This window comes from Pavona decussata, unplaced genomic scaffold (assembly GCF_977016875.1).
Source record: "Pavona decussata unplaced genomic scaffold, jaPavDecu1.1 SCAFFOLD_4, whole genome shotgun sequence".
Taxonomy (NCBI): domain Eukaryota; kingdom Metazoa; phylum Cnidaria; class Anthozoa; order Scleractinia; family Agariciidae; genus Pavona; species Pavona decussata.
The window spans coordinates 2076674-2100560 of NW_028145428.1; the positions used below are offsets into that span (position 1 = coordinate 2076674).

At 39.2% G+C, this 23887-nt stretch overlaps 1 protein-coding gene across 1 annotated transcript in view; it reads left to right on the forward strand.

Annotated features, from left to right (window-relative positions):
* LOC146489723 (uncharacterized) overlaps window positions 1-23327 on the forward strand; it is a gene marked incomplete at its 3' end in the record, with an annotated part of 83995 nt that extends 60668 nt beyond the window's left edge. The window contains exons 34-49 of the mRNA XM_085104886.1: window positions 611-753; window positions 2108-2356; window positions 2776-3053; window positions 3668-3773; window positions 4333-4677; window positions 5004-5036; window positions 5676-5799; window positions 6567-6638; window positions 7673-7744; window positions 18141-18212; window positions 19345-19416; window positions 19615-19686; window positions 19807-19878; window positions 20562-20633; window positions 21942-22019; window positions 22276-23327. Of these exons, the coding sequence (XP_084961012.1) occupies window positions 611-753; window positions 2108-2356; window positions 2776-3053; window positions 3668-3773; window positions 4333-4677; window positions 5004-5036; window positions 5676-5799; window positions 6567-6638; window positions 7673-7744; window positions 18141-18212; window positions 19345-19416; window positions 19615-19686; window positions 19807-19878; window positions 20562-20633; window positions 21942-22019; window positions 22276-23327 (2912 nt within the window). The remainder of the gene's footprint in view (window positions 1-610; window positions 754-2107; window positions 2357-2775; window positions 3054-3667; window positions 3774-4332; window positions 4678-5003; window positions 5037-5675; window positions 5800-6566; window positions 6639-7672; window positions 7745-18140; window positions 18213-19344; window positions 19417-19614; window positions 19687-19806; window positions 19879-20561; window positions 20634-21941; window positions 22020-22275) is intronic.
* Between the last annotated feature and the right edge of the window lie 560 nt (window positions 23328-23887).

The window sequence follows — 23887 nt, forward strand, 5'->3', positions numbered from 1 at the left end:
AATTTACGAGGTCTTATTTTGTAAACTAGTTTAATGGCTTGTGGGCTTGTGCTGGCTTTATTATGGCTTTGTCCTTTCGTCGGGCTGAAAGAAAATTATAAATACTCTAGAACTGTAGAATGAGAAGGGCTAAAACGTTTCCTCAGACATATGTTTTTGTCACATTTTTAATTCAAGGACTGTTGAACAGAATGAAACTTGGTTAAAAGCAAACGAAAATATTGCAACGAGTATTTGAACACTGTGTCAAGCTCCTGGTCACAATTTAGACGAACAGCTTACCGTCAAAAAGTTTACAGCGTATGAAAGTTTTTTTTTGGGTGCTTTCTGGTACCGCTTTATCGACCGGCAGGTTTAAATCTTCTGTCACAAAAGCGAATCGTTCCCCCCATCTTGACATTAGGCTTATTTAAAACTTAAAGCCTTGAAGTTTGAGAAATTAGGGAATATCACTTGGGGAATATCACTCGGATATTTCCCAGTTTTAGTGAGGTGTATTCAGTCATGTGACGCATTTAGACCAATTGCATGAGAGCGAAAATATTTGATGGATTATAACGGTAATTATATTTAATTGCTTTTATTTTTTTTTCTACTTGCTTTCTACTAGGGCAAGAACTACATCAAAAGCAAACGACGGCACTTGGCATCATATTTGTTTGGTTTGGTCTTCTGTGGGAGGAAAAGTCATTATCTACAATGACGAGTCAATTCTCTCAGGAAATGGTTTTTCTGATGGAGAAGCTATTCCTGGTATGTGCTTTATTTAAAAGTGGTCGCACCCGAGAAACATTCTCTTGACAAGTTATTTTTGTCGATTTATTTTTGTTGTAAACTGTAAAGAAGGTTGTGGTGAAGAAAATCCTTAATATTACACGTTTGTAAAGGAATGAAAAATTTCTTTGATCAGTTTCCCTCGGTGGTTTGAGCACCCGCAAGACTTCGTTGACATATTGTTGGTTCTAAGGTTTTCTTGCTTAAACCTTGGCATGCATATTTTTGTTAAATAGATATTTGTCGAGGAAAAACTTGACAGGTTTCGTTGTACACTAGTCAGTTGTAGAATTGTCGAGGTTAACGTTCTTGTTTGCTACCAACCAAAACAACTGGCCTGAGACGATATTCGCATCCGCAATGCTGACTCATTTGATCTACGATATGGAGACTTGATTGACAGACACATAAATGGATTACTGACTTCATTGTTGACTTATTTTTTGGTACATAATTGATTTAGATTTTTTTTATTTCATTTGCTTCTCTAGACGAAACTATTGAAATTAAAATAGTCTTAAAACTGGTGTTAATCCAATAACTGCCAAACTTTGAGACACTAAAACATTCCTTGGCTGCAGAAGTCAGTTTGTTTCCTTTGTTTAAATGCGACCATCCAGGCGGGATAAAGTACAAATGGCCACTAAATTATAATTCAATGGACATTGACTATGGGTGCGTCATCAAATTTGTTCACAAATGTTTGTCTTGAAACTAGATTACTTTGAAGCTACAAACGGTGCACGTCGGCGAATTTTCTCCTGGTTGGTTAAATTCAGGCATACACGATATTTTGTAAACACTCGGTTACAAGTCAAACGCGTCCTTAAACGGATAACTCTGAAGCTTAGAAAAATCTTCATTTTCAAGAGAAAAACGTCGACTAATAAATAAGTAACGAAGTGTCAGTGAAGAAAATGAAGTTTAATCTTTATGACCAAATTAGTTTATTTTGGGGATTAGGCAATCTGTTTATGATAGATGTAACTTAGACAGGAAAAACTTGTTAGGAAGTCATTTTGGTCATCCTGTGATTTCACTATGGTGTTGTACAAGAATGAATGTATTCTGGCATTAAACTACCGAGTAAAAATTCTCGTTGTAGCTTTAGCATATGGGTCACTTCCCCTGTTCTTTTTTTTTTCTTTTTTTTTTTCTTGAGAGATGTTTTGCTTTCATTTAGATTTCAATGTCGCGGACGGTGACTCGGTGTTTTATTTCCGGAAAATACGAACGTCGTGTTTCGTATATGATATGATTATTAGTGGGAACTTCCCCCAAATTGTTTCAATAGCAAAAGAAAGTAACCAACATTGATACTTATCTTCCACAGGAAGAGGTGAGTTTGTTGTCGGAGTAACAGAGGAACAGTCGAAAGTTGATCCTAAGGCTGGCCAATTTATTGGATTGATCAGCTACGTAAACATCTTTAACAAATACCTAGATAGCAGTGCCATAAAGTGGATGTCACAAGGCTGTGGTGTGAATCCTCTAAATGCCATCAAACCCTGGTCGCATTTCAAGAATAATATTGTTGGAGATCTGAAAGTGCAAAAACCGGCGTCATGTATTGATAATAAAGGTGGGTAGCTCAAAATTGTATCATGAAGTAAAAATATGTTGAAAAGTTTACGTAAAGGTTTTTTTACCTTTCAGCCAAACAGGATATAATTAGAAGGACTGTGAGAAGGAAAGATTGAAGAGAAAACAATCAAAATGCTGACGCCCTATGCATGACTTGATCACGTGATAAGCTCTTGCTTGGGCTAATTGTACATAATGAATAGCCTGTGGCTAAACTTCAAGCTATCCTAAAATGCTATAATGTTATGTCAGAGGCCTCAAAATGGGTTGATTGCTAATATTCTATCTCTGGCATGCATTGGTTAAGTTGTAGCTACGCGCCTTGTTGCCTATTTATCATCTATATCCAACGAGCGCTCGGGGAATAATTTTTAATTGCACAAATGTTGGTTTTCACCTTTTACTTTCTCAACATAGGATATCGCTACATGGTATTCAGTAACAGTACTTCCCAGTCATCTGAGACATCCGTATTTAAAAGTCCACTTTACGAGCGTTTCTATACAGGTCACGTTGTCTGCGTGCGGTTTAGGTATCTCGTATATGGATCTGGAAGACGGGTCCTGCGTCTTTACCAAAAGTTATATCTGGCATACCACACAAGGAGGTTAATGTGGGCAGTGAACGAAACAGACAATACAGATGGAATGTGGAAATATGGAAGAATAGCAGTGCCGAGTGTGGCAAAATACCAGGTCGGTGAAGATATGTCTTTTTGCGTTAAATTTTTATTGGCATTTTACGATTGATGCAGGAATGTAAAATAAACCCTTGGTTTAGGGTTCGTGCTTTATATTCTCTATTATTGCTCCTTATGCTTAATTTTTTCTAATGTTCATGGATAGTCATTTCCTGACCATCTCATTTGCAGGAGATTGAACCTGACAATTAAAAAGAAGGTAACGTTAAAAGCGAAAAAAGCATAGCTGCAAATTGTTCACAAGTAAAACCTAACATAAATATATAACCTTTGGAATCGTAGCTTATAGCAAAATGGGGTATTAAGTATTTTTGTTAAATACTGGACGCATACCCAGGTAGGCCGATAAAATTGCGATAATGTTGAAATAAAGGTAAACGATACCTTTCCATTTTCCCTTTTGTAAGCCAATTTCTCCCTGATAAAGTTTCATGAAACTTTTAGGTATTTTACTGAACGGCCATCTTCCATCAGTTACAAGGCTAGCCCGCAATCTTTGATTCACGTTAACGCATTATTAAGTTATATCTAAAAGAAAATCTGACTGTCATCCCATTTCTCGTTAAATAAAATTGCAGAAGAAAGTTTAAAGTTTTTTATTTTTTCCAGGTTTCCTTTGAAGCTGATTTGGGCAGTGAGCCTGGTTACGTTAGTGTCAGAGGTGTTCACGTTATTCCCGGATATTGTCCTCCATTCCCTTTAAGAGCAACACAAGGTACAAACACAATGATTTGAATATCAAAACATTGGTCAAGTTTGAAAAGTGTTCGCTGAACATTTAGATTTTCTATTTTTGTATGTTTTTTTAAGTTTTATAATTTTTATAAGTAGTACTGATCGATCATTGTGTATACTTTATAATGTGCAGTAGATAGGTGTCTTTCAACACATTGTATAGTAGTATTGATCGATCGTATGTATATTTTATAATGTAAAGTAGTTAGGTGTCCCCAATTAGTACGCTAGAATTGAAGGTACGACACGTTAATTAAGTTTTAATTTCATTTCATTCTTATATGTAACGGAATATGGGTTGGGTTGCGGCTACATTTAGAGGAAGGGATTAGAAAAATATAGCTCTAAAAATACCTTTCCATAGTAGTCCTCTCCAAACTATGCACGCTGTGTTAGCATTGTGCAAACTTCCATTTGATAATGATTTTAAAGTATTGTGTTGGAGGTCTGCTCAGTTGAATTCCAAAATACAATTTTCTTGCTGGTTCTCTTCCTCTCTCCATGACGTTGTCCATTTGACTTCAACTTTTTTTCTTCAGAATGCAACGTAAACTTTACCAATTCATCAGGCTTCATTCTATCCCCTCACTACCCTGGTTACTATCCGCCTGTAACGCGCTGCCATTGGACGATCAATGGTCCACCAGGAAACATCATAAAACTACGATTCTTGGAATTCCAGTTGGAAGATCATCCCTCTTGCTATAATGATTTTATAGAAGTTTACAGTGGGCAGGCCAATGCAAGGAGAAAGATCGGACGATATTGTGGACAAAGATTTCCCGCCTTTCTCTTGTCCTCGTCAAATGTCATGGAAATAATGTTTGTCAGCGACCACAAAGTCACCAGATCTGGGATGAAGCTATATTACACTTCAGAGAAAAGTAGGTGGTTACATACAAGTAGACATGTTCTTGCCGCTTGCACTTGCCTTTCCCACTTGAACCGGACAACTGGGTCAGGGGGTGGGTTTATGCCCCCGTGCTTGAATTAACCCACTGTGTTATGCTGGTTACTGATTCCATAAAATGTGAAGAAAACCTTTGTTTCCAGTATCTGTAACTTAATGAGAGTGATGACAGACCAAGCGATGGTTGAATAACTCCGCCAAATCCTATCAGATCGTAAGACATTAACTTAGAGAAGACAAAGATTTCAAAACGAGTTGATTGTATCACATGGTAATTGCTTTGCATTTTTCCTCTGGTAGATGTTGATCCGACGGAATGCATCCAGTACGAAGGTAGGGAGTAACATAATGAAACGGCAATTTTGTTAGGATTGCTGCTTGACAGTCGGTGGGTTATTTATATAACAATTACCAGGAACGGGAGAATTTTGTTTGAAATCAAACAAAGATGTTTGGTTTAGAAAAAATTCCATTAAAAGTACGGTGTGATTTTAAACTAACGGAGTCATACGATGAACAACTGCACCAGTCAAAATGGGGTATAATTTAAGAAATTAATTGAAAAGCCAGTTAAAATTGCAGCAAGAAGTTTTGCAGATGGCGAAAGCTCAAAGTTGGCCTTCGTGAAGGTGCAAAAGAACTTGACCTTCTTTTATCTCCTTTTCCATTGTTAGTGTCTTAGAATCCAACTTCCATATGATTTCACCATTTCTTAGCTTGTGGAATTTAAACGAAAATTAACGGTATCCCTTTCATAATTCATCACTGAGTGTTTTCAATGAAATTCCTTCATTTCCGCTTTGCTAGTGGCGCATATCTCAGTTCTTCTTACTCGCTTCAATGAAAGATTTGGATTACCTTTGCTGCTCGAAGCTTAGCTGTTTTAGGCCAGGAAAGAGTTTAGAGGTGAAAGCAAAAACTAAATTATGCTAGTTATTACCTAATGCACATTTTATTTGTCTTCTCTTAAAGGCTGTTCCTCCAGCTGTGAGTGTAATCTCATCTCACCCAATGGTCAAGAAATGGTAATCACTGTTAAGAAAGGAAGAAAACTGACTGCTGTACCCGCAAAAATTCCTTCCAACGCAGCCGCAATGTAAGGCAATTATATGTAGCATTTCATGTCATTTTAGTGTTTTATTTCTGTTTTTTTTTTTTTTGTGAAAATGGGAAAATTTAACCTACATGTGTTATCATTTCAAAGTTTCAAAACCGGGTAAAATTAACGTGAATAAAAAGCGCTGAGAATACTTGGATACTAATGATGGTCTTTGCACTAAGTTCATGTTACTTGAGCTAGGTGTTAAGGAAGGTGCCAATTTTTGTTACTGTGCATACGTTTTGCGCATCTCCAGATACTCGCGTGGTGCCTACTAATACAGAGATATCTTTGCGTGGTTTAAAACTATGCGAAGCAAGCAAAACTTAGCAAGTGCTCTTCGTATTTAAAAGAAAATTGGGGGTAACCATGCATTTTTCAGAGATAATAAGGCTTAAATTTGAAAAAATACCGCCATACTTTGCTTTGTATTTTACTGTTTTTTAGAATAATTGACTATAACAATAAGCGAAAAAACGGAACGACGTTTCGTTGTCATCTTGGCACCATTGTCAAGTAAAGAATGTAACAGAAAAGATAATTTCTACACAAAGTAAAGGCGTGAAATAGAATTATTTAAATTAAGGCAATAATGAATAATAATAATTATTTTAAAAGACGTCAAGAAGTTATAATATATATATATATATATATATATATATATAGTATTATTCTCTTATAATTAGTCTCTTTCTGTTAGGCTCATTATGGAACAATGCTGGAATAAGCCTGTCTAGTTTAACACGATCCGTCTCTTTCAACAGACTTTTCCAGAGGAATAAAATTTCTAATCTGCAAAGGAAAGCATTTTCTGGTCTTTCAAGGTTGAAGTACTTGTAAGTACCAGATATGATTTTTTGGTCTGTAATGAATAGTAAATACATGTATTTTGTTTTAATGAAGGGGAATAAAAATTGCTATGATCATGGTAGCTACTTGCGATAAATTATAGGTTTTTTCTTATTCCAAATATATGCCTAGATGAATTTTTTGTAACTGCAATACTAAGATAACACCGCATTTGATAGCTGTTCTAACTACAATCCCTGACTATTGAAAGCACCACTGCTTCAATGCCAATTTCTCTGCCATCCACTACATTTGCACCCAGAGACACGAATAAAATACTTTTATAGGACGGCCCCTCTCCGCTAAAAGAGACGTTAACCCCTTTCTAGACCGGGGGCAGGGGGATAGCGCATTCTACCTGCGGCATTCTACCTTGGCCCATAATAGCTTTTTAATACTTGCGCGAACCCTTTGAAATGTCAGGATATTTTTTTTTACAAATTTATCTGAGAAAAATTTGTTGTTATTGGTTAGTTTCATTGACTTTGATATAATCATGGAACCAAGTTTTGACAAGTAGTGGAAAATGGAAAATCCCTTTTTAAAAAGGAAGAAAACTTATTTTTCTTACTGTAACTTTCGTGTTTTTGGCGCATATTAGCGCTTTCACTTCTTTAAAGTTTTGGAGAAATCCAGAAATCCAAGATGGCTGCCATTTGGCAATCATGGCGTGATTACTTCGTCATATTACGCCACCACTTCCCGTTGCGGAACTCAAAGAAGTATCTTTGGACGTACTATGTAACTTCTAAGCCTATTATCATAGCTGCTATAGTTGCAAAGTTATGGAGAAGTTGTGTGGGGGGGGGGGGGGGAATTCGACAAAGCTCATTGTTAAATTAACGAAAGTAACTAGGAGCCTAGACTCTATGATCCCAGATTCGCACAACAAGTCCCCTTCTTTGTAAATTGAGTGGGATTCTCACAGCCACCCCATAAACCAAAATCGCCAAATCTCGAACTTCAGCCCACCGTCAATAGGTAACTGTTTAACCTTTTTTATTTTTCGAAACCTTTCCAGGGATCTGAGTGGAAATGTAATTTTCAGAATAGAAAGAGGAACATTTAGCACAGCCTCTTCACTGGAAACTTTGTAAGTAAAAACTCTATATAGCAACTTATAGTTCATTTGTTAATTAAATACTAACTGAATTGTATAATAAACATTCACATAATTTCAGGGGTACCGAGGTCGCTAGACTTTCCACATCCAATCAAGGTTTTAGAGGATTTTATATTAGGGCTCTAGGGCTGAAGCGAAAAAATGCAGAACTTCGGAGCTTCATGGCTTAATCTCTTTGCTCCATTGAGCCACCATTATTTTGTCTGGGAGCGCCTTCCGCTTAGCCCAACTTTTCTGTCGAACTTTCCAGAAACGTTCCATCAGCTATCAAAATTATAATCGTAAAGGCTTTCAGCATTTGTTCCAAACTTTTAATTCCACTGGTAGATCTAAAAATCTACGTGACGGTGCAACTGATATAGAATAGTAATTTCCGTTCCGTTGTTGGAACGGAAAACATGGTGTTTTTTCATGTGTTGTACTTCCTTTTTTGATCCACGCGTCCGTTGGTTTTGGCTAAATGGAAAGGGCGCCAGGTTCTACAGGAAAAATATCGGAGCTCCAGTGCTTGAAAGACCCTTCGTTGAGACGACCAGTGCGTGTCGGACTCTTGATCTGAGCTTCATTCTGACTGTCTCCCAACCGCCTAAAACAATCTTTTCGGGACAGCTCCTGGATTATGGATTTTCTGAGTGTCTCTCTTTCAGTTTCTCTCATAATTTCTAATGGGCATATGAAGGGATTGTTTATTGGGTTACCTGTGCAACCCATGCTGTATTGCATGTTGGGATTGAAGTGAAATACAACATGGCGGAATGAAACGTGCCTGAGTCGTTTCTGAGGATAATCCACTTCCATCGGGGGCTAGTCTGGAGTGCAGACATTACATTGGCGACGAAGATAGCGAGAATCATCCTATCTAGCAGTATGGCGGGTCATAATATTCAACCAATGGATATTACCAGTTCCAAATCAGAGTTGAGCGAAAGATGGCGAGTATGGCTGAGAGGTTTTACGTACTACGTAGAAGGCAAAGCGAATTTGCAAAACCCAGCGAGAAAGAAAAGCGAATTACTTTATAGGGCCGGTTCCGGAGTGCAAGATATCTTCGAGAATCTAACGAAACGTTCCCCTTGCCAATGCAACCGCGGATGATGTTTATCAACAGAGCATTTGGGCTTTAAATGCATATTTCCATGTCCAGGAAAACGCCGCTTACGAGCGACACGTTCTACGCCAAGTACGCCAGGAGCCCGGCGAAGATGTAGACTTGTTTGTTCTCTGCCTCAGAAAACAAGCACGACACTGCGGCTATGGGGCCAAGGAGTTGGAATTTGCGGTGCGGGATCAACTGTTAGAAAAAGTAGCGTCTCAAGAACTAGGTACCAAGTTGTTTGAGGTGCCGAACATCCAGCTGGCCGCTGCCCTCACCACAGCCAGGGCATGGGAAACGGCACGACGTCAAGCAAACCAAATTTCAGGAGGGGAGGGACAGACCAGCGTGAATTTGGTCAGGAACAACGAAAGCAAGGAAAAGTCAAGCGGGCAAGGCATAAACAAGTGCTATGCGTGTGGGAAGCCCGGACATTTTGCTCGTGATAAGGTATGTCATGCAAAGGGTAAAACATGCGCGAAGTGTGGCAAAAAGGGGGATTGGGCAGTAGTTTGCCAATGTGAGAGCAAAAAGGGTAATACTGGTGAAAGAGCGAGTAATAATTGGCGGTCCAGTAGTGTGAAACGTAATCCACAGCTGGGGGCTCGACAAGTTAATCAGGTTGACTATGATAGTGGAGAGGAGCCTTTTGCTTTCCCAATTAACTTTAACGGGGAAAGAGCTTGTGAAGATAACATTGTAGCAGCGACAATCAATGGTACCACTACCAGAATGCTTGTCGATTCTGGAGCACAGTCAACTGTGCTTCGTGAGCGACAGTTTCACAACCTGGTGAGGAGTAGCCTACTTGTAAAGCTACAGCCAGAAGAGAGGAATCTTCGTGTTTATGGCAATGGGTCTCTAGTAGTTGTCGGTAAATTTGAGGCTACTGTTGAGTGTCATGGGCAGAAAGTGGTAGAGAACATTCTTGTAACAGAAGGAGATGGGCGTTGTCTGCTGGGTAGCTCCGCTGCTAGAAGGCTACAAGTGTTTAAAGTTGGGCCAGAGCTAGTGGGTGTTTATTCCATAGGCAGTGACATTGAGAGTATTGCAAACCGCTTCCCAAAGGTGTTTTCAGGAGTTGGCAAGTTGTCAGGTTTTCAACTTAAGCTGCATATTGACCATGAAGTTACACCTGAAGGGCAGAAACCAAGGCGTATCCCCTACCCGTTGAAGGACAAAGTCCAGAGTAAGATAGACAAACTCCTTGACCTTGACATCATTGAGAACGTTTCCGGTCCATCAACCTGGGTCAGCCCAGCTGTGTTTGCGCGCCCAAGCCTAACAAAGATGACGTGCGGATATGTGTTGACATGAGGCGTGCGAATGAGGCAATTCAAAGGGAGAAATTGCCAATTCCTACTGTGGATGAGGTGCTAGAGGAAATGAATGGAAGTAAGCTTTTCTCCAAGCTTGACATGATCATGGGATTCCATCAAATTGAGCTGGAAGAGGAGTCCAGGGATATCACAACATTTTCAGCTGGTGATTCATTGTACTGTACAAGAGGTTGAGTTTTGGTATAAACAGTGTTCCTGAACAGTATCAGCAGACAATTGCTGACTGTCCTGGAACCACCAACATAGCTGATGACATTGTTGTGCACGAAAAGACAAATGTGGAACATGACAGAAATCTCATCACATTGTTAAAGCTCTTGCAGGAGAGGAACCTCACCCTTAACAAGGATAAGTGAAAGATCGGAATGGATCAGATTGTATTCATGGGACTGCTTTTAAGTAAGCATGGTGTGGGACCAACCGAGGAAAAGGTCAGAGCAGTGCATGAAACAAAAGCCCCCACAGATGTTGCAGAGCTGCAGAGTTTCCTGGGACTTATCAGTTTCAGTTCGAGATTTCTTCCAAAATTTGCAACGACGGCAGAACCATTACGAAGGTTGACACAGCAAGATAATGAGTGACAGTGGGGAAAGGAGGAGGAGAATGAAGCGTTTGAGGCTTTGAAGAAGCAGTTGGCCGAGGCGTCAATGATGGCTTTCTATGACAAGGATGCTCCAACTGAGGTGGTTACCGACACGAGCCCAGTCGGACTTGGGGCTATACTTGTGCAAGAGCAGCAGGGAGTGCAGAGAGCGGTCGCATTTGCAAGTCGTAGTTTAAGAGCCGTTGTCAGTAACTTTCGAGAATCCGGCGACAGAAGCGAAAATTCGAATTTTTTTTTATTTGCCCCAAAAGACCCTTTTGGTGAACTATTTTCAAAAATAATATTCAAAAGTTCCAGCGAATTTTTTTTTCGGCAAAAATTAGGAAAGTTCGAAATCGGCCTCAACGTGCCCGATGGCTCGATTGAAATTATGCAAATTAGTACATTTTTAAAACTCTCGTTCAAGACAACGCAACGTTTTCTCGAGTTGACACTTTCACAATCGTTTTTACATCCCTTTTGCTTGCTTCCAAACTATATTTTATCTCGACCTGAACATTCTTTCATTCGAAGTTAGCAACGTAAAGAATACAATGTTTGCTATTTCTTAGATAGAGTGATTTTAGCCATATTTCAGATGACCATATCATCGGGGGTATACGAATATACTGGTAATGAAATACCTGTTTTGAACGGGTAATTTTTCTTATTTATCATGTTAAAATATTTAGTTTGGCCCGTCGAAAGCGAGCGCGCTAGGTCGAGATGTGTGGAATGCACTTTGACACAATTCGCCATTTCAGCACTTCATGTTCCTCCTGTAACTTTGCACGTGTCAATACAGTTCACGGAAGCTTTTAGATAAAAGCCAAGGTCTCTGGTTTCATTTCATGCTTTAATACACGTAAATAACAAGCTTTAAACTTGAGAGCTCCCCATATTAGCATTAAGTCATCAAATGATTCGTTTCAGGTGAAATTTTCGAGTTTATATTGAGCCGTTCAAGTGAGATGAAAGAGCCGTTCCCAGGGAAACAACTTGAAATCAGTGAAATTAATACCCTGTCTCTCATATCATGCTACACTTCCAAATTACCGTTATTTTTAAGCTAGAAAGTGTAAATGCTCCCTTTTTACGTGACCTAAAACAGAATTTGCCTTAAATATTACGAATAAAGTCCACTGCAATAAAAAACTGAAAAAATCGCGCACCGACGTAAACTGTAAACATCAGCCGTTTCTCAACTCGCCACATGGGTGAAACGCGTCCGTTATTGTTTTACCTCTCTATACATTTATAACCAGAAAGTAGAAACAAAAATTCTTCTCTATGCCCATCTGTATAAAAACACTTGCCAACGAAGCTTTTGCTTTTCTGTGTGTTTGTCGAAAATACTGAAGAATAGTGCCACATTGTTACTGACTGCTTGACTCATTCAATCACAACCGGATAACACGACTGAATACTAGATATAAAAAAAATGCTCTTAATTCTCTCCAATCGTTACTCACATTATATCCGGCGATATCAAGTCCCAGAGGCAAGGCTGAAAGTTGTCTCAAATTCCGCATATTAGAAATTTAAAGTTTTGAACAACGCGAACAACTTTCATTGCGTGACAAGTGAAATGTGATACGCAAGCGCGCGAAAAGCACAGGAACAAGCTATGTCAACATTTGCGCTTGTGATGACAGTGCGAAAATAATTTTTGAAATTACAAGAAGAAATTAAGACAAGTAAAGGTCTGCAAGGTATATTTGATTGCCGGATTGAAACGAAATTCATGTATCCCCCGGGGGGGATTTTACCGAATTCTCATCAACAACAACAACGACAACCTTTATTTTCCTCAAAATAAAGCCGAAATTAACTAAAATGAAAAGTAAACCAATCAAGAGCTTTCGAGGTCTCGATGCGGTATTTCAATACTATCCTCAAACAAAAAGCTAATATATTTAGGAGAGTAAAGTTTTTCTTTCGCCATGGAACCTCTCCGTGCGGATCGATCAAGCTCAAAAAATGCGCAATATTTGCAATGTGTTACGCTTAATCAATGCAAAAAGGGCGTTCGCTCGCACCTATACAGGCACAAAAGATCCGGCCTATGAAGAAATTCAAGACGAAATAGTGTTGTTGCTAGAAAGGGCAGGTAAAGTGTTTTCATTTGAGTGAAACTAAGAGCATGAAAGAACATTTTATTTCCTTTTCTGATTTTCCCCTATTTTTTTTAGAATCGTTGTTCATCATGATCAATGTATGCACTGTGGCTTAACCTAATCCAAATGGAACTCGTAATTAAGTTATATCTTCAACCAATTCCATATAAAGATCACTATAAATTGAATAATCACTAGACTCTGGTACACAGGCTCAAAAGATACTCTCAATGGCCTTTTCAAAGGCTGTTTGTGTGGTGGATACTCTGGAGCACGCTAGGAGGATTTAACAAAGACAACGTCAGACTTGAACAGTGACGGCCCGTAAGAGATAACACCGTCTTTTAGACCGAACACGAACATCTGAGAAATGCCAGTCGTGCCCCTTGTCCTTTGACACTAGTGCGCGCGGTAGAAAATAAATTAAGGTTAAACTCTTACCTTAAAATTCGATCAGCTCTACCGTCAGCAATAATGGAGAATAATGTTGTGTATTTCCGGTTAACATTTTATCACCATCATTGATTCATCTCAAACTGACATTAAAGCTACGTTAAATATTTGACTGCAATAGGCCTTATCACGGTTTTCGACGCCATTTTGAAGAGTAGGCAAACAGGCTTGAAATAACAGTGTTTGTATGGAAATTCGATGTCAAATAATTTTCATAGAATAATAAAACATTGCTGCTGAAAAATTCATGAATTGGAAACTTTTGGCGTTAGGAAAAGGATTTTAAGAAAAAAAATTGGAGGGATGTAACTGTGCCAGAGAGCGTCCAGTCGTGTTTTGAACTTTCCATACATTTTCCTGTATTTTTTTTCCTGCGAACTATTTTTAGTACTACAGTTCGCTTTATCCACAACTTTTGAGCATTGATCCATGGCGAAAGACAAACTTCACTCTCCTCAGTGTATTAGCTTTTTGTTTGAGGATAGTATTGAGCTTAGCATTGAGGTTTCAAAAGGTCTTAATTTGTTGACTTGATTTGTAAATTAATTTCGGTTTTACTTTTTCTGTAATGTTATTGATGAGAATCCGGCACAGACAATGCAGAGTGAATCTCGGAGGAGGAAAACTACATGATTATCGTTTCAGTCCATTAAATATACCTTGCAAACCTTGACTTGTCTCAATTTCATCTTGTAATTTCAAAAATTATTTTTGCACTGTCATCACTGACAAGCGCAAATATTGACAAAGCTTATTCCTGTGCTTTTCGCGCGCTTGCGTATCACATTTCACTTGTCACGCAATGAAAGTTGTTCGCGTTGTTCAAAACTTTAAATTTCTAATATGCGGAATTTGAGACGACTTTCAGCCTTGCCTCGGGGATGTGACATCGCCGGATATAATGTGAGTAACGATTGCAGAGAAGTAAGAGCATTTCTTTATATCTAGTATTCAGTCGTGTTATCCGGTTGTAATTGAATGAGCCAAGTAGACAGTAACAATGTTGCACTATTCTTCAGTATTTTCGACAAACACACAGAAAAACAAAAGCTTCGTTGGCAAGTGTTTTTATACAGATGGGCATAGAGAAGAATTTTTGTTTCTACTTTCTGGTCATAAATGTATACAGAGGTAAAACGACGGACGCGTTTCATCCATGTGGCGAGTTGAGAAACGGCTGATGTTTACAGTTTACGTCGGTGCGCGATTTTTTCAGTTTTTTATTGCAGTGGACTTTATTCGTAATATTTAAGGCAAATTCTGTTTTAGGTCACGTAAAAAGGGAGCATTTACACTTTCTAGCTTAAAAATAACGGTAATTTGGAAGTGTAGCATGATATGAGAGACAGGGTATTAATTTCACTGATTTCAAGTTGTTTCCCTGGGAACGGCTCTTTCATCTCACTTGAACGGCTCAATATAAACTCGAAAATTTCACCTGAAACGAATCATTTGATGACTTAATGCTAATATGGGGAGCTCTCAAGTTTAAAGCTTGTTATTTACGTGTATTAAAGCATGAAATGAAACCAGAGACCTTGGCTTTTATCTAAAAGCTTCCGTGAACTGTATTGACACGTGCAAAGTTACAGGAGGAACATGAAGTGCTGAAATGGCGAATTGTGTCAAAGTGCATTCCACACATCTCGACCTAGCGCGCTCGCTTTCCACGGGCCAAACTAAATATTTTAACATGATAAATAAGAAAAATTACCCGTTCAAAACAGGTATTTCATTACCAGTATATTCGTATACCCCCGATGATATGGTCATCTGAAATATGGCTAAAATCACTCTATCTAAGAAATAGCAAACATTGTATTCTTTACGTTGCTAACTTCAAATGAAAGAATGTTCAGGTCGAGATAAAATATAGTTTGGAAGCAAGCAAAAGGGATGTAAAAACGATTGTGAAAGTGTCAACTTGAGAAAAGGTTGCGTTGTCTTGAACGAGAGTTTTGAAAAGGTACTAATTTGCATAATTTCAATCGGGCCATAGGGCACGTTGAGGCCGATTTCGAACTTTCCTAATTTTTGCCGAAAAAAAAATTCGCTGGAACTTTTGAATATTATTTTTGAAAATAGTTCACCAAAAGGGTCTTTTGGGGCAAATAAAAAAAAATTCGAATTTTCGCTTCTGTCGCCGGATTCTCGAAAGTTACTGACAACGGCTCTTAAGTGACGTTGAGCGTCGATACAGTCAGACGGAAAAGGAGGCATTAGCAGTTGTTTGGGGGTTGTGAGAGGTTTAGTTTGTATCTGTCAGGACTTGAGTCATTTCAGCTTGTTACTGATTGCAAAGCCTTGGAGGCCATCTATGGACCAAAGTCCAAACCTTCTGCTAGGGTTGAGAGATGGGTGTTGCGTCTCATGCCGTTCAAGTCCACTGTGCGACACATACCCTCAGGCCAGAACATTGCTGATTGTCTAAGTCGTTTGACAAAGATACCTGCTTCATCACACTGTAGCAGCACGACTGAGGAGTTTGTAAGAATGGTGGCAATCAGTGCAACCCCATGGGTGCTGACAACCAGGGAGATAGAGAGAGCTTCCGCTGAGGATGAGGAACTCACAGAGATCCGCAAGTGTTGGAGGACTGGGGACTGGTCTACCGCACCAAGCCCCTACAAGTTGTTGCGGGACGAAGTTACTGTGGTTGGAAGGCTGGTATTGAGAGGCATGCGTATTGTTATACGTATTGCGTATTGTTTGTGTGAGAGGTTCTAGAGTTGGCCCACGAGGGGCACTAGGGATAGTGAAAACAAAGGATCGCCCGCGAAGTAAAGTATGGTGGCCGAGCATGAATGCTATGGTGGAACGACATTGCAAGAAATGCCTTGGATGTCAAGCTGTGACTCTTGTTACTACCACACCTCCTGTGAAGACAACAACCATGCCAACCAAGCCTTGGATGGACCTTGCGGTAGATTTAATGGGTCCACTACCGACAGGAGATAACCTGCTTGTCACTGTTGACTATTATAGCAGATGGATCAAGGTGGATGTAATACGTAACACATCTAGCAGTAGCATAATCAAGTGCCTAGAGAAGCACTTCACCCGTCACGGCATCCCGGAGACATTAAGGACCGACAATGGGTCAAACCTAGTAAGTCACGAGATGGAAGAGTTCCTGGATAAGCTCAGAGTCAAGCATAAGAAGACTGTTCCCCTGTGGCCAAGAGCGAATGGAGAGGTAGAGCAGCAGAACAAGTCACTGCTTAAGGCGATGCGTGCGGCCCATGCTGAAGGGAAGCCATGGCAACAAAAATTACAGAAGTACGTATTAGCGTACAGGCCGACGCCCCATTCTACAACAGGTGTTAGCCCTGCGGAGCTATTGTATGGAAGGAAGATTCGGACCAAGATGCCAGAGTTTGAAAGCGTTGAGGAAGAAGAGATGCCTGGTACTACAGATCAGCATGCGCGAGATCAGGATGCTGAGAGGAAACAGAGAGGCGCTGAAAGTGCAAACAAAAGAACTGTGGAGTTTGAGGTGTCAGAAGGAGACAAGGTGCTTCTTATGAGGAAGAAACAGAACAAGTTATCTGCAACGTATGATCCAGACCCATACAGTGTAGTTTCCAAGAGAAGAGATATGGTGGTCATTGAGCGAGGTGAAACTCTACTTAAAAGGAATGTGGGTCACGTGAAACGGTTCATAGACCCTGCACCACAGACATCTCAGCCACAGAAAGAGGGGACATGGCCACTGGAACAGACACCAGGAAGAGAACCGGTTATCATTACTGATCCTGAACCAGTTATTGAGGGCGCCCAGCAGAAGGGCCAGTGACTGAGCCTCTTACTGAACCCAGCTTGCCATAGTCTCCCATTGTTAGGATACCAGAACAGAGTGTTGGACCCCGAAGGTCGATGCACAGGAGAGTTGAGCCAAGCTGGCTTAAAGACTATGTTACGTAAGAGACTGAGCCAACATGGTTTCTGAAGACTATGTTGATGTTGACATTAGAACTTTGAAAAGATTCGAGATTTAGTATCATTATTTCATTAAGAAAGTTCCTTGTTGGACTCTTTGAACAATGCTTTATTGACATTTCTTCATTTGATTGTTACAGTTCAAGTTTAGCATTAGTGTAGTTTTTTTTTTTGCACTACACCCATTGTCTTCATTTCAAATAAGGGGGAGATGTAGTGATTGTTTATTGGGTTACCTGTGCAACCCATGCTGTATTGCATGTTGGGATTGAAGTGAAATAAAACATGGCGGAATGTAACGTGCCTGAGTCGTTTCTGAGGATAATCCACTTCCATCGGGGGCTAGTCTGGAGTGCAGACATTACAGCATATGGCTTAGTTTTTCACAAAATTACGAGAGAAAATTTCCCTGAACACAAAACGCGGATCATTTACATAACCTCCAATTGTCTTATTGCTATTCAGTTTTATGTAACCGACCCCTGGCCCCTTCTTACTCTTCTATAGTGTGCACTCAGTCTAATGACCTGACATAAACCTTTGTTTTAACAAAATGATGTGGATTATCGTGCTATAAACATTGTAACATTCCATATAGAGTGGGAAGCAGTTGAAACCTTAGCCGCTTCATGCTATAGAAAGGTGTTGAACTCCCTTTAAAATTCTCGCCCAAGCCAATCAGGAACCATGTTTGTTTTGCATTTCGGGTAAATTAACCCTCCTCGTGCGGGTTTTTACAATATCATCACACAGACAATCAAACAGGTCAGTATCGCCAATTGTTTTCCTTACTTCTTCTTTTGGGATTGTGGACAACCCTCTCTCTTATACTTTGTTTTAGGAAGCTTGACATAAATTTCATCTCAACCTTGTCAAACGGTATTTTGGAGAATATGGAAAGTTTACAGACTTTGTAAGTACAACTCTGTATTATTATGAATGAAAGACTTTCTTAGTGATATGAGGAATATCGACAGTAAGTTGAAAACAACTCCACAGAAAGGAATTGGGTTTTAACCGGGTCGAGCCATATCAAAGAGACTACAAGGGGAAGGGGAAGACGGACTTTCAAAGTCGATGGCAAAGTTCTCCTCCTTCTTCTTCGTAACTTCGATCAAAGTTATTGAAAGTACGGCAGTGAGATTTCAAGATTATATTGGCATGTCCCAAAGTGTTTCGTTTGAGGACAGAGAAGTGAACAGATGACGTACATCAAATCACCTGAGAATGAGATCATTGGCTTGTTTTTGGAGCTGCTGCCATCTTGGATTTCGCGATATTTTCCAAACGTCAGAAAACCGTCCAAAGTTTGGTGGTGTTTGCTTTAAAATTAAAAAAAAAGTTATGAATATTCATAGTTACGGGTATTTTTGTATCCGTCAATCCACTCTACCCTTCCGAGGCTAAATAAGGTTAGGTGATGTTTAGAAAATCTTCGCAGAAGCCATCGTCAAAGATGGTGTTAATTAAATAGTTATTCTCCAGATTGGTCACCAAAGTCATGATTTTATTCGTCTTCTGTCAGTTAAGCCATGCTATTATTCGCTGTCAATTGCTCTTTTGTTAGCCAAATGTCCACTTTGTTTGTTGTTTCTCTGATATATGACTTGTTATTGGCATTTATAAGTCGGTAATGTAGGTCACGCATTTAGAAGAGTTCCGGTGGATTATGGGGTTTATTTGAAATTATATGACCATGGTGTTCACTAACCTAATTATTGAGATCACCATTTAGTAGCCCCTTTGTAGTCGTATCTATCAGCTTTCGTAACTGTTTCATCCACATTTCAAATCTTTTATTACTTCATATAATAGACCTATTCGACTAACCCAATGTTGTACCCAATTCAGATTCCCGCGGGGTTAAGATTCTTTGTTTATTGCATTTGCATTATAATGTAGCATTCACATTTAAATGATATGGAAATATTTAGAACAAAACATTTTATACCCAAAGGATTTGAATTGGGTACGACATTGCATTAGCCGAATAGGTCTATTTTGTGCGGCTAAATTGATTTTTTTGTTTCATCTTATTTTTTAAGGGACTGTAGCTCCAATCTGATAACAGACATTTCGTCTACTGCTCTTGTGTCTCTAACCTCGTTAACGACATTGTAAGTTGAAGACATCTTATGTTGTCAACGTTAATCGACTCTGTAGATATTTGGTAACTTAACATTGCAGTCCAATTGAATTTGTTTTACACCTATTGTGCATTTCATCTTGGTTCCGCTATATTAAACTTAAAACAAACAAAAAAAAACAGTGTTTTATCATTTCAACGTTCTTTTTTATTATTTTCGTCGTTGAAGAAGCCTAAGAGAGAACCGGATAAGCAGGATTGATCAGGATGCATTCAAGAACACAAGAAATTTAAAACATCTGTGAGTGAAGCAACATCTACATTTTTCTTACGGAGTGCAGCATTTTTGACACGCTTATGTCCCTTCTCTTCCTTAACGGTCTTTCTTTTTTCCTTTTTCTTTTTTCTTTTTCTAATTCAGATATCTTCAACACAATGTTTTAGAGGTTCTACCAGATGAATTGTTCATTGGTTTATCGAAGCTTGAAGTACTGTAAGTCAGACGCCAGCAGACGTGTTCTTATCTCAGTTCTGAGGCCCCCCATATAGGGGGTCTGAGTATAACGTTTCTTTTTAATTTTTTCTTTAAATATCCCACATCCCCTTAATTGTGTGGTCTCGTATCCCTATAATGATGATACTGATGACGTCCCTTCCCCGGGTAACTGAAGTTTGCATAACTGCAAGTGCAAAACTAACCTCAAAAGAAGCCAATGAAGCAATGCTCAGATCAGTTCAGATTCAGTGCTCGTACGGCAACAGATCCCTACTTTTCGGGCATTTACATGTCAAACTGTCGTAATTCCGTTACCCCTGTTGATGTTGTTAGGGTGAAGTTTTATGTGAATAGCCTATTGTGTCAGTTTTACCTTTCCTCGCTGTAGATCATTACTCCAGAGCGAGAGTAGTTTGCTAATTATTGTTTCACCTGTTCAGTCATGATAGAATACAAGAGACATTTGGGTGGGTCTTCCTGACGTTCAGCCAGATCTCGTGGTTGTTCTAGGGGCCCCTTCCACCTCTGAAATGTCTTTTGATATTCTGATATTTTGAAATTGTTCCACTCGTGATTGTGAATATAGGAGAACTATAGCCAACGATGAGTCTACTTATCATCTCACATGCAACGCACGTTCGTGTAATTATTCTTAATTAGATGCTTCCGTTTCTTTTTAGAAACCTCAACCACAATGGGATTCAGCGGTTATCTTCAAAGACATTTGCAGGGCTTTCATCACTGCAGAAGTTGTAAGTTCAACCTTGGACCATCATCCCAAGTAACCTTTCATCAAAATATTTGAGGGGTGATCGATAAAATACGCCTCTAAAATATCTCTTCTTGGACATTATATGTTTCTCGAAGCTCAGAGTTTTCCTCGACTTCACTATTTTTCTCTCTTTATTAGTCCTTTGGACCCTAAGTGTAGCATTCCGCTGTCTTGTGTATGACTCTCCAGCTGGTGCAATTTAATTAGAAGCCACTTCCCTCCTTTCTCCTCTCGACCGTCCCTATTCCAGCTATTTCCAGGCCGTCCTCTCTTTTGTTTTCCTTGCGGCCTCCATCTTGAGTCCAGATTAGCGACGCTGTTATTGTGCTTTCATCGAGTGTGATTCGGCCGCGCTCCATTTTCTCCTGCTCCGCTGCACTCCATAGGACTTCGTCTGAAATGGTTTTTGGCCAGAGAACTTGAACTTCCTAGAAAAGATTATTTCCATGGACACAAAATTTTTTTTTCGCCTAACATAGCATGGTGTATTTTTTAACCTATGTTTTGGAATACAGAACAGAAGAAAGTTTACTCTAGGAAAGCCGCGGTATCAACATGCACTTTACACATGCAACTTAGAAACCTTCCAGCGACTGTAGAACCAACAAACTTTAACCCTATCTAGACCAAATTTTTTTTGCCTTCTGGGGCTGGAGGAAGGGAATTATAGTCCCTCCTCCATAACGTTAGTATAAAAGAAATTACAATGCCAAAAAATGTTTCCTTTGGGACCCGCATCAATAGGCCATCTGACGCGGGAATTCCGTCACGATCTCAAAATGGTGGCCATCTTGAATCTGCCACATTGATGTCTTGATTTTCCCAAGGCTTCGAACATCATGTCATCAAAATGAAAAGAAAAGAAAATGAAGGAAAAAAAAGAAAAGAAGTTAAAAACATTTTTATCTTATTTTTATAGATTTAAAGACGGGAATCGTCCGAATTCTGAAACACATGCCTGTCAAAAATGCGTTGCCATGGTAACATCAAAGACAGTGAAAACTACAGTAGCACACAAAATTATTTCCAGACAAATTGTGGAAAAAAGTAACGTCGTTTCCTTGTCACCTGTGCAAATTTTAAACCAAAAAAATAAATAAAATAATAATAATAATAATAATAATAATAACAGCGTGCAAATTCTGCGCGGGCAAAATCCCCTCCTGGTCTAGAAAGGGTTAATGAAAAATGCACTCTTGTTTATTATGTAAAAGGAACAGTGCAAAAGTGACGCTGTTTTTCAGAGAATTGAGGATATTTATTAATTGCAGATAACACTTTTCTTCAGAAATCTGCAATATAACTATATCAGCTTGAAAAACTTTCCACCAGACGTTTTTAATGGACTTCACAGTCTCAAGGAAATGTAAGTCAGTGTTACAATTTTTCATGTCGTTATAATATGGCAGTCAACAGTTCAACAAACGTAAATGAAGTGCATACTCCCTGGTACAGTTCTATTTACCTCTGCATCAGTGCATCTAAATAGCAATTTGCAAGCTCTTACTTTTCCTGGATAACTAAAACAGTTATGAACCATGTGATATGCTTCTGGAAAGTAATTTTATTGCATATTAGATAATCATAAAATTACCTTTGACTCTACCATTTTCACTTTCTAGACATCTTGATGAGTTTATGCTTTGTTGTTATGCCGCGAAGGCAATGCCTGGCGTTCGTTGTCATTCACCCAAAGACGAGTTTTCTAGCTGTTCGGACCTGATGAAAAACAAGGGTGTTCAAGTTTGCGTCTGGATTCTGGGACTTTCTGCTCTTGTTGGTAACCTCTTCGCCATCGTAATGAGGGTGATTATAAAAGAAGACAACAAAGTACACTCCTTTCTATTGACAAACCTGGCGATTTCAGATCTACTGATGGGTGTGTATCTTCTTATCATTGCAATCAAAGACGTACAGTGGCAAGGTGAATATTTTAAACATGATAATAACTGGAGGTCTGGGACAACATGTGCAGTTACTGGAGTCCTGTCAATGGTATCAAGCGAGGTCTCTGTGCTTATGTTGACCCTCATCACAACTGATAGACTCATCTGCATTGTCTTCCCATTTAGAGTCAGGCGAATGAACCTCAAAATTGCTCGCACTGTTGTTGGAGGAATCTGGATTTTTGGAATAATGATATCAGTTATTCCAGCCCTTGGTTTGGATTACTTCTACGACAGTATACGTAATGTCGGATTTTATGGAAAATCAGCCGTCTGCCTTCCTCTTCAACTGTCTACCGAAAGACAAGCTGGCTGGGAATACGCCGTCGGTATTTTCATTGCACTTAACTTTGCTTCGTTTATCTACATTCTCATTGCATACATAGTTATGTTCTTCACGGTTAAGGCCGTTTCAAAACAGGTGAGGTCAACAAACATGAACAGAGAATCTCAAATGGCGCGAAGAATGGTGTTCATTATCCTAACTGATTTCCTGTGCTGGATGCCTGTGATTGTTATCGGGCTTCTATGTCTGCTCGGGAAATTTCATGATCCTGAAAAACAAGCTTACGTGTGGATTGCCGTGTTTGTTCTCCCGGTGAACTCGTCTATTAACCCCATACTTTACACATTCTCCACTCCGCTCGTGAGGAAAAAAATCAGTCAACAGAGGGATTCGTTGAGCAGTGCCATAGAAAAACTAGTACAACGGTCAAAGAGGACTCCAGGTCAGTTATACACCCTTCTTATAAACATACGTAAAAGTTTACTTTGGGGGCTAAGGCTAAATAAATATCTATTTTTTTTTTATTTTTTTATTTTTTTATTTTTCATTCAATGTTGTAACAATAATTTGATTACGGACCACCACGAAAATCATCACACACAGCTTCGATTTCTATGGAATGAACTTTGACTGTTATATTATGATGATATTAATGTTCCAAAATTAAATTGCACACCAGTGGATTCTTTATCGCGTTAGATTTTAACTGAACAACAAAATCGTAATCTTAATGAACGCCAGCATTGTGCACATTCAGTTCTTTTAATTTTCTTTGTGATAGGCTTTCAAATCCCTAACGCTGGCACATAAAGAATTTTAAAAGGTACCAGTTTTGTTACAGAAGAAACTAGACGTGCTGTGTTTATATGATAATTGTAATAATAATTCTACATAATCGCACGAGGCCGATAGGAAGTACTAGTAAGGATTAAATTTCACAAACTGATAGACGATCGAGGGCAATTTGTGAAAGAACTCATTGCGATTACGTGTTTATAACAT